Below are 12390 nucleotides of genomic sequence, written 5' to 3' on the forward strand. Positions count from 1 at the left end.
ATGTGAGGCATTAAGTGCAATATGTGAGGCGCGAGGCAGGAAGTGTAATATGTGAGACATTAAGTGCAATATGTGAGGCGCGAGGCAGGAAGTGTAATATGTGAGGCATTAAGTGCAATATGTGAGGCGCGAGGCAGGAAGTGCAATATGTGAGGCATGAAGTGCAATATGTGAGGCGCGAGGCAGGAAGTGTAATATGTGAGGCGTGAGGCAGGAAGTGTAATATGTGAGGCGGAAGGCAGGAAGTGTAATATGTGAGGCGGAAGGCAGGAAGTGCAATCTGTGAGGCGCGAGGCATGAAGTGCAATATGTGAGGCGCACGGCATGAAGCGCAATATGTGAGGCGCACGGCATGAAGCGCAATACGTGAGGCATGAAGTGCAATATGTGAGGCACGAGGCATGTAGTGTAATATGTGAGGCGCGAGGCAGGAAGTGCAATATGTGAGGCGCGAGGCAGGAAGTGCAATATGTGAGGCAGAAGGCATCAAGTGCAATATGTGAGGTATGAAGTGCAATATGTGAGGCATTAAGTGCAATATGTGAGGCGCGAGGCAGGAAGTGTAATATGTGAGACATTAAGTGCAATATGTGAGGCGCGAGGCAGGAAGTGTAATATGTGAGGCATTAAGTGCAATATGTGAGGCGCGAGGCAGGAAGTGCAATATGTGAGGCATGAAGTGTAACATGTGAGGGGCGCGGCAGGAAGTGTAATATGTGAGGCGGAAGGCATGAATTGCAATATGTGAGGCATGAGGCATGAAGTGTAATATGTGAGGCGTGAGGCAGGAAGTGTAATATGTGAGGCGCGAGGCAGGAAGTGTAATATGTGAGGCAGAAGGCATGAAGTGCAATATGTGAGTCACGAGGCAGGAAGTGTAATATGTGAGGCAGAAGGCATGAATTGCAATATGTGAGGCACGTGGCATGAAGTGTAATATGTGAGGCACGAGGCATGAAGTGTAATATGTGAGGCGCGAGGCAGGAAGTGTAATATGTGAGGCGCGCGGCATGAAGCGCAATATGTGAGGCGCGCGGCATGAAGCGCAATATGTGAGGCATGATGTTAGATTATAACCTCACTGTGGCCGTTGGAAGACATATATACGGAGTCGGCTCGCTGACGGGTGGACGCCGGCTTCACTTGTGTCATCGCGTCTTCCCTGCATATTTCGGCCGTTCTGTGTGGTTTTTGCTCACATTAGCGCGCCGCGTATTTCCGCGCAGAAGGCGCCATTCTTTGGCCGCAGGTTTCCTGCATATTCACGGGAGGCCAATTACTTCGATGCACCAAATTAGAACAAAGCCGCGTGATTAATCTGCCTGTCTGATATAAGTCAGCGTATCACATGGGGAAGAAACACGAGCAGAATATGCAGCATCGCAAACCAGTCGGTGTGAACGAGCCCCAAATCAGTAAACAACATTTTACAACTTCTAAAGATGATGGGAGTGATAGTCATTGTTACACTCACCGGACATGATGGCGCGCATTCGGCAGGAGGCGAGATCTGGACGCGGGCGCTAAACCGTCACATTGCGGAGCGGCTGCATACTGAGCTGCAGAAGAGATGAAACACAAAATCATCTCCATGTACAGAAAACCTGATAACAGAGAGCACCAAAGATATTGACTATGGAGGTGAATGCAGTCTATTGACCCCTGTTATCAGCCATTGCTGACTATAGAGTTTATCAATGGGATGAGTGACAGGAAGTGCAGAATCTTCCCCCCCCCCCCCCCCCCCCAATCACTACTACATATCCCATATCTGCAATGCTGGGAAACTTTCTATATGTGATACCAGACGCTCTTCTTTTAACGCTCCAGTACTGATATAACCCCCAGAGACATCATATATGTGATATCAGCCGCTCCTCTTATAACTGATATAACCCCCAGAGACATCATATATGTGATATCAGCTGCTCCTTTTATAACGCTCCAGTACTGATATGACCTCCAGAGACATCATATATGTGATATCAGCAGCTCCTCTTATAACGCTCCAGTACTGATATAACCCCCAGAGACATCATATATGTGATATCAGCAGCTCTTCTTATAACACTCCAGTACTGATATAACCCCCAGGCATCATATATGTGATATCAGCAGCTCTTCTTATAACGCTCCAGCACTGATATAACCTCCAGAGACATCATATATGTGATATCAGCCTCTTCTCTTATAACTCTCCAGTACTGATATAACCCCCAGAGACATCATATATGTGATATCAGCAGCTCCTCTTATAACGCTTCAATACTGATATAACCCCCAGAAACATCATATATGTGATATCAGCTGGTCCTCTTATAACGCTCCAGTACTGATATAACCCCCAGAGACATCATATATGTGATAACAGCAGCTCTTCTTATAACACTCCAGCACTGATATAACCTCCAGAGACATCATATATGTGATATCAGCTGCTCCTCTTATAACTCTCCAGTACTGATATAACCCCCAGGCATCATATATGTGATATCAGCAGCTCTTCTTATAACGCTCCAGCACTGATATAACCTCCAGAGACATCATATATGTGATATCAGCTGCTCCTCTTATAACGCTCCAGTACTGATATAACCTCCAGACATCATACATGTGATATCGGCCGCTCCTCTTATAACACTCCAGTACTGATATAACTCCCAGAGACATCATATATGTGATATCAGCTGGTCCTCTTATAACACTCCAGTACTGATATAACCCCCAGAGACATCATATATGTGATATCAGCAGCTCTTCTTATAACACTCCAGTACTGATATAACCCCCAGGCATCATATATGTGATATCAGCAGCTCTTCTTATAACGCTCCAGCACTGATATAACCTCCAGAGACATCATATATGTGATATAAGCTGCTCCTCTTATAACGCTCCAGTAATGATATAACCTCCAGAGACATCATATATGTGATATCAGCTGCTCCTCTTATAACGCTCCAGTAATGATATAACCTCCAGAGACATCATATATGTGATAGCAGCAGCTCTTCTTATAACACTCCAGTACTGATATAACCCCCAGGCATCATATATGTGATATCAGCAGCTCTTCTTATAACGCTCCAGCACTGATATAACCTCCAGAGACATCATATATGTGATATAAGCTGCTCCTCTTATAACGCCCCAGCACTGATATAACCCCCAGAGACATCATATATGTGATATCAGCTGCTCCTCTCATAACGCTCCAGTAATGATATAACCTCCAGAGACATCATATATGTGATATCAGCTGCTCCTCTTATAACGCTCCAGTACTGATATAACCCCCAGACATCATATATGTGATATCAGCCGCTCCTCTTATAACGCTCCAGTACTGATATAACCCCCAGACATCATATATGTGATATCAGCCGCTCTTCTTAGAACGCTCCAGTACTCATATAACCTCCAGACATCATATATGTGATAACAGCCGCTTCTCTTATAACGCTCCAGTACTGATATAACCTCCAGACATCATATATGTGATATCAGTGGCTCCTCTTATAACGCCCCAGCACTGATATAACCCCCAGAGACATCATATATGTGATATCAGCTGCTCCTCTTATAACGCTCCAGTAATGATATAACCTCCAGAGACATCATATATGTGATATCAGCTGCTCCTCTTATAATGCTCCAGTACTGATATAACCTCCAGACATCATATATGTGATAACAGCCGCTTCTCTTATAACGCTCCAGTACTGATATAACCTCCAGACATCATATATGTGATATCAGTGGCTCCTCTTATAACGCCCCAGCACTGATATAACCTCCAGAGACATCATATATGTGATATCAGCTGCTCCTCTTATAACGCTCCAGTACTGATCTAACCCCCAGACATCATATATGTGATATCAGCCGCTCCTCTTATAACGCTCCAGTACTGATATAACCCCCAGACATCATATATGTGATATCAGCAGCTCTTCTTTTAATACTCCAGTACGGATATAACCTCCAGAGACATCATATATGTGATATCAGCAGCTCTTCTTTTAATACTCCAGTACTGATATAACCCCCAGGCATCATATATGTGATATCAGCTGCTCCTCTTATAACGCCCCAGCACTGATATAACCTCCAGAGACATCATATATGTGATATCAGCAGCTCTTCTTTTAATACTCCAGTACTGATATAACCCCTAGGCATCATATATGTGATATCAGCAGCTCTTCTTATAACGCTCCAGTACTGATATAACCTCTGGGGGAGGGGGCGCAGTGTGAGGCTTATATATGGGGTCTATGGGAAGCTGCTGCACTGACCTGCTCCGCTGAGATGCTCACTGCCTCTGGTGCATCAGGGGTTAAGTGTTTGATGCGGAGGGAAGATCTCCATAGTGATGCGGTAAACATTCGCAGCCTCTGGAGTCCCCATAACGGCAGCACAGGGGTTGGGTTACCTCCAGCAATAACCGTCAGATCACTAAATAGGATATTAATACAGATGGATACAGGTGGTACCGCCTCTTGTGGGCGCAGTGAACAGCGCATATATGTGATTTCAGGGGGGATAAACCGCATGACTGCAGAGTGGATTCATCATACCGCATAGGATATCAACGGAACCAACAAGACAGAGGAACTACATGTCCCAGCCGACCCTGAGCTTATCTATGGGGTCCAAAGGAAGGCCGTATTCACTTATGTGTTGGAGCCTCCATCACAAATCCAGTCCAAAAATCGCATAGCGTGAAATCCAATGGACCCATATAGTCAGCGGGGGGCGCCACTCAGCCTGTAACGCGTGGAATCCGGCACGGCTATAATGTTCGCTGTTTGGTACCTTTAAGAGAATCGAACAACAGAAATCAGTAGCGTAAAAGTGAACGGAGCCGGAATAACGCGTCAGACCGCAAGCGGAACGCTCTGCTCCTTTCTAACAGAATACTGCTCCCTATGTACAAGAATATAACTACTATAATACTGCCCTCTGTGTACAAGAATATAACTACTATAATACTGCCCTCTGTGTACAAGAATATAACTACTATAATACTACCCCCTATGTACAAGAATATAACTACTATAATACTGCCCCCTATGTACAAGAATATAACTACTATAATACTGCCCCCTATGTACAAGAATATAACTACTATAATACTGCCCCCTATGTACAAGAATATAACTACTATAATACTGCCTCCTATGTACAAGAATATAACTACTATAATACTGCCCCCTATGTACAAGAATATAACTACTATAATACTGCCCCTCTGTACAAGAATATAACTACTATAATACTGCCCCCTATGTACAAGAATATAACTACTATAATACTGCCCCCTATGTACAAGAATATAACTACTATAATACTGCCCCCTATGTACAAGAATATAACCACTATAATACTGCCCCCTGTGTACAAGAATATAACCACTATAATACTGTCCCTATGTACAAGAATATAACTACTATAATACTGCTCCCTATGTACAAGGATATAACTACTATAATACTGCCCCCTATGTACAAGAATATAACTACTATAATACTGCCCCCTATGTACAAGAATATAACTACTATAATACTGCCCCCTATGGACAAGAATATAACTACTATAATACTGCCTCCTATGTACAAGAATATAACTACTATAATACTACCCCCTATGTACAAGAATATAACTACTATAATACTGCCCCTATGTACAAGAATATAACTACTATAATACTGCTCCCTATGTACAAGGATATAGCTACTATAATACTGCCCCCTATGTACAAGAATATAACTACTATAATACTGCCCCCTATGTACAAGAATATAACTACTATATTCTATAATACTGCTCCCTATGTACAAGGATATAGCTACTATAATACTGCCCCCTATGTACAAGAATATAACTACTATAATACTGCCCCCTATGTACAAGAATATAACTACTATAATACTGCCCCCTATGGACAAGAATATAACTACTATAATACTGCCTCCTATGTACAAGAATATAACTACTATAATACTACCCCCTATGTACAAGAATATAACTACTATAATACTGCTCCTATGTACAAGAATATAACTACTATAATACTGCCCCCTATGTACAGGAATATAACTACTATAATACTGCTCCTATGTACAAGAATATAACTACTATAATACTGCCCCCTATGTACAAGAATATAACTACTATAATACTGCCTCCTATGTACAAGAATATAACTACTATAATACTACCTCCTATGTACAAGAATATAACTACTATAATACTGCCCCCTATGTACAAGAATATAACTACTGTAATACTGCCCCCAATGTACAAGAATATAACTACTATAATACTGCCTCCTATGTTCAATAATATACCTACTATAATACTGCCCCCTATGTACAAGAATATAACTACTATAATACTGCCCCTATGTACAAGAATATAACTACTATAATACTGCTCCCTATGTACAAGGATATAGCTACTATAATACTGCCCCCTATGTACAAGAATATAACTACTATAATACTGCCCCCTATGTACAAGAATATAACTACTATAATACTGCCCCCTATGGACAAGAATATAACTACTATAATACTGCCTCCTATGTACAAGAATATAACTACTATAATACTACCCCCTATGTACAAGAATATAACTACTATAATACTGCTCCTATGTACAAGAATATAACTACTATAATACTGCCCCCTATGTACAGGAATATAACTACTATAATACTGCTCCTATGTACAAGAATATAACTACTATAATACTGCCCTCCTATGTACAAGAATATAACTACTATAATACTACCCCCTATGTACAAGAATATAACTACTATAATACTACCCCCAATGTACAAGAATATAACTACTATAATACTGCCCCCTATGTACAAGAATATAACTACTATAATACTGCCCTCTGTGTACAAGAATATAACTACTATAATACTACCCCCTATGTACAAGAATATAACTACTATAATACTACCCCCTATGTACAAGAATATAACTACTATAATACTGCCCCCTATGTACAAGAATATAACTACTATAATACTGCCCCCTATGTACAAGAATATAACTACTATAATACTGCCTCCTATGTACAAGAATATAACTACTATAATACTGCTCCCTATGTACAAGAATATAACTACTATAATACTGCCTCCTATGTACAAGAATATAACTACTATAATACTGCCCCCTATGTACAAGAATACAACTACTATAATACTGCCCCCTATGTACAAGAATATAACTACTATAATACTGCCCCCTATGTACAAGAATATAACTACTATAATACTGCCCCCTATGTACAAGAATATAACTACTATAATACTGCCTCCTATGTACAAGAATATAACTACTATAATACTGCCCCCTATGTACAAGAATATAACTACTATAATACTGCCTCCTATGTACAAGAATATAACTACTATAATACTGCCCCCTATGTACAAGAATATAACTACTATAATACTGCCCCTATGTACAAGAATATAACCACTATAATACTGCCCCCTATGTACAAGAATATAACTACTATAATACTGCCCCCTATGTACAAGAATATAACTACTATAATACTGCCCCCTATGTACAAGAATATAACTACTATAATACTGCCTCCTATGTACAAGAATATAACTACTATAATACTGCCCCCTATGTACAAGAATATAACTACTATAATACTGCCCGCTATGTACAAGAATATAACTACTATAATACTGCCCCCTATGTACAAGAATATAACTACTATAATACTGCCCCCTATGTACAAGAATATAACCACTATAATACTGCCCCCTATATACAAGAATATAACTACTATAATACTCCCCCTATGTACAAGAATATAACTACTATAATGCTGCCCCCTATGTACAAGAATATAACTACTATAATACTGCCCCCTATGTACAAGAATATAACCACTATAATACTGCCCCCTATGTCCAAGAATATAACTACTATAATGCTGCCCCCTATGTACAAGAATATAACTACTATAATACTGCCCCCTATGTACAAGAATATAACCACTATAATACTGCCCCCTATGTACAAGAATATAACTACTATAATACTGCTCCCTATGTACAAGAATATAACTACTATAATACTGCCTCCTATGTACAAGAATATAACTACTATAATACTGCTCCTATGTACAAGAATATAACTACTATAATACTGTCCCCTATGTACAAGAATATAACTACTATAATACTGCCCGCTATGTACAAGAATATAACTACTATAATACTGCCCTCTATGTACAAGAATATAACTACTATAATACTGCCCTCTATGTACAAGAATATAACTACTATAATACTACCTCCTATGTCCAAGAATATAACTACTATAATACTGCCCCCTATGTACAAGAATATAACTACTATAATACTACCTCCTATGTCCAAGAATATAACTACTATAATACTGCCCCCTATGTACAAGAATATAACTACTATAATACTGCTTCCTATGTACAAGAATATAACTACTATAATACTGCCCCCTATGTACAAGAATATAACTACTATAATACTGCCCTCTATGTACAAGAATATAACTACTATAATACTACCTCCTATGTCCAAGAATATAACTACTATAATACTGCCCCCTATGTACAAGAATATAACCACTATAATACTGCTTCCTATGTACAAGAATATAACTACTATAATACTGCCCCCTATGTACAAGAATATAACTACTATAATACTGCCCCCTATGTACAAGAATATAACCACTATAATACTGCCCCCTATGTACAAGAATATAACTACTATAATATTGCTTCCTATGTACAAGAATATAACTACTATAATACTGCCCCCCTATGTACAAGAATATAACTACTATAATACTGCGCGCCCTATGTACAAGAATATAACTACTATAATACTGCCCCCTATGTACAAGAATATAACTACTATAATACTGCCCCCTATGTACAAGCATATAACTACTATAATACTGCCCCCTATGTACAAGAATATAACTACTATAATACTGCCTCCTATGTACAAGAATATAACTACTATAATACTGCCCCCTATGTACAAGAATATAACTACTATAATACTGCCCTCTATGTACAAGAATATAACTACTATAATACTGCCCCCTATGTACAAGAATATAACTACTATAATACTGCCCCCTATGTACAAGAATATAACTACTATAATACTGCTCCTATGTACAAGAATATAACTACTATAATACTGCCCCCTATGTACAAGAATATAACTACTATAATACTGCCCCCTATGTACAAGAATATAACTACTATAATACTGCCCCTATGTACAAGAATATAACCACTATAATACTGCCCCCTGTGTACAAGAATATAACTACTATAATACTGCCCCTATGTACAAGAATATAACTACAATAATACTGGCCCATATGTACAAGAATATAACTACTATAATACTGCCCCCTATGTACAAGAATATAACTACTATAATACTGCCCCCTATGTACAAGAATATAACTACTATAATACTGCCCCCTATGTACAAGAATATAACTACTATAATACTACCTCCTATGTACAAGAATATAACTACTATAATACTGCCCCCTATGTACAAGAATATAACTACTATAATACTGCCTCCTATGTACAAGAATATAACTACTATAATACTGCCCCCTATGTACAAGAATATAACTACTATAATACTACCTCCTATGTACAAGAATATAACTACTATAATACTGCCCCCTATGTACAAGAATATAACTACTATAATACTGCCCCCTATGTACAAGAATATAACTACTATAATACTGCCTCCTATGTACAAGAATATAACTACAATAATACTGCCCCCTATGTACAAGAATATAACTACTATAATACTGCCCCCTATATACAAGAATATAACTACTATAATACTCACCCCTATGTACAAGAATATAACTACTATAATACTGCCCCCTATGTACAAGAATATAACTACTATAATACTGCCCCCTATGTACAAGAATATAACTACTATAATACTGCCCCTATGTACAAGAATATAACTACTATAATACTGCCCCCTATGTACAAGAATATAACTACTATAATACTGCCTCCTATGTACAAGAATATAACTACTATAATACTCACCCCTATGTACAAGAATATAACTACTATAATACTGCCCCCTATGTACAAGAATATAACTACTATAATACTGCCCCCTATGTACAAGAATATAACTACTATAATACTGCCCCTATGTACAAGAATATAACTACTATAATACTGCCCCCTATGTACAAGAATATAACTGCTATAATACTGCCCCCTATGTACAAGAATATAACTGCCATAATACTGCCCCCTATGTACAAGAATATAACTACTATAATACTGCCCCCTATGTACAAGAATATAACTACTATAATACTGCCCCTATGTACAAGAATATAACTACTATAATACTGCCCCCTATGTACAAGAATATAACTGCTATAATACTGCCTCCTATGTACAAGAATATAACTACTATAATACTGCCCCCTATGTACAAGAATATAACTACTATAATACTGCCCCCTATGTATAATCTGACACATTTCACTGGAAGTCACAATGTTTCTTTGTGCCTGCAGCAGCTCTGCATGAAGCTTGTTCTCTCTCCTGTTCCGCAGGCTGCTGGGGCCCTTGTGGCCCCCGTGTGACTATAGATTAGACTGTGAGCTCCTGGGATAGTGATTCTGGCCGGGATATGTCGTATGTACAGCGCTGCAGGATATGCTGTCGCTATATGAGCAGCAGGAACCCCTTAATGATATAGTGACTCAGGTGGAGACCCTCAGATCTGGACCCGGCGGGTGACTCCCTGGCACAGGGTGCTGGTGGTGCCCGATGGCCCCCCCGAAGCCGCCTGGTAACAGTCCTGGAGTAGCTTGGAGTGTCTTCTCGGAGGTGGCTCAGTGGTTAGGTGCTCTGGGCTGGTAATCAGGTAAAGGGACTCTTTCTTACCTTCTGCCATAGATCCAGGGATGTGATCCCGATGTGAGTGGCACCCAGAGTGCTGCCCAGTTCTTGCCCTCGCCCCTCCACTCTGGTATTCGCAGCCTCCACCCTCTGTACTCTTGGCTTCTGCTCTCTCTTCCTCTTTCCACCTCCCTCAGCCAAACCCTCTCATTTCCCTCTGACACATCCTATTAGCAGCTCCGGCAGCCAAGAGGTTAAGGTGTGTTCTGTCAGGGGAGGAGAGGGTTAAAGGGGAAGTGTGGCTGAGGCCAGGAGGTGACTGCTCTGCGGGCTCCGCCCAGTTACCCCACAACAGGTTCATGATTAACCTGAGGCCGCAGCGCAGGTATACTACACGGAATATACAGCTGTAATATGTGTGCGTAATATACAGGGCGTGCGTAATATACAGGTCCGTGCGTAATATACAGGCTGGTGTGTAATATACAGGCCGTGCGTAATATACAGGCTGGTGTGTAATATACAGGTCCGTGAGTAATATACAGGTCCGTGAGTAATATACAGGCTGGTGTGTAATATACAGGGCGTGCGTAATATACAGGTCCGTGAGTAATATACAGGCTGGTGTGTAATATACAGGTCCGTAATATACAGGTCCGTGAGTAATATACAGACTGGTGCGTATTATACAGGTCCGTGAGTAATATACAGGGCGTGCGTAATATACAGGCTGGTGTGTAATATACAGGGCGTGCGTAATATACAGGTGTGTGCCATTTACAGGCCATGCATAATATACAGGTCCATGCGTAATATACAAGTGTGTGCAATATACACTTATGTGCGTTATATACAGGTGTGGATTATATACAGGCCAGGCGTAATATACAGGTCCGTGTGTAAAATACAGGTGTGTGCGAAATATACAGGTCCGTGCGTAATATACAGGTCCATGTGTATAAGACAGGTGTGTGTGAAATATACAGGTGTGTGTGTGTGTAATATATATAGGCCATGCGTAATATACAGGTGTGTGCAAAAAAAATACAGGTTGGTGTGTAATATACAGGTGTGTGCGTAATATACAGGTCCGTGTGTGATATACAGGTGTGTGTGTAATATACAGGCCATGCATAATATACAGGTTCATGTGCAATATAAATATATATACAGGACATGCATAATATACAGGTATGTGTGTCTAATATACAGGCTGTGTGTAATATACAGGTCAGGTGTATTATACAGGTCAGGTCATGTGTAATATACAGGTCCGTGCGTAATATACAGCATCGGCCAGCGGACGTGTCTCTACCAATCACTGGAGGCTCCACCCAAAAACAGCGTGAAAGTCCAGCGATATCTGAGCGTTCAACAGCAAATACAAACCTGCAATGTTACTACTTACCGCTGCAGAACATCGCTCTGTCC

The 12390-nt window shown here is 40.0% G+C and overlaps 1 protein-coding gene across 3 annotated transcripts in view; it reads right to left on the bottom strand.

Annotated features, from left to right (window-relative positions):
• The window catches only part of LOC136622032 (uncharacterized), a 63056-nt gene extending 51898 nt beyond the window's left edge, over window positions 1-11158 (bottom strand). The window contains exons 1-3 of one of the 3 annotated variants that reach the window (XM_066598007.1): window positions 11005-11157; window positions 4677-4818; window positions 1475-1559 (exon numbers count right to left, since the gene is read on the bottom strand). In XM_066598007.1, coding sequence (XP_066454104.1) covers window positions 1475-1493 — 19 coding nt within the window. In that variant the 5' untranslated portion in view covers window positions 1494-1559; window positions 4677-4818; window positions 11005-11157. Of the gene's footprint in view, window positions 1-1474; window positions 1560-4298; window positions 4638-4676; window positions 4819-11004 lie in introns of those variants that run through there. The other 2 variants (XM_066598006.1, XM_066598008.1) reach the window with 2 other exon arrangements.
• Window positions 11159-12390: the final 1232 nt, after the last annotated feature.

The sequence above is a fragment of the Eleutherodactylus coqui genome, chromosome 3 (assembly GCF_035609145.1).
Source record: "Eleutherodactylus coqui strain aEleCoq1 chromosome 3, aEleCoq1.hap1, whole genome shotgun sequence".
Taxonomy (NCBI): Eukaryota; Metazoa; Chordata; class Amphibia; order Anura; family Eleutherodactylidae; genus Eleutherodactylus; species Eleutherodactylus coqui.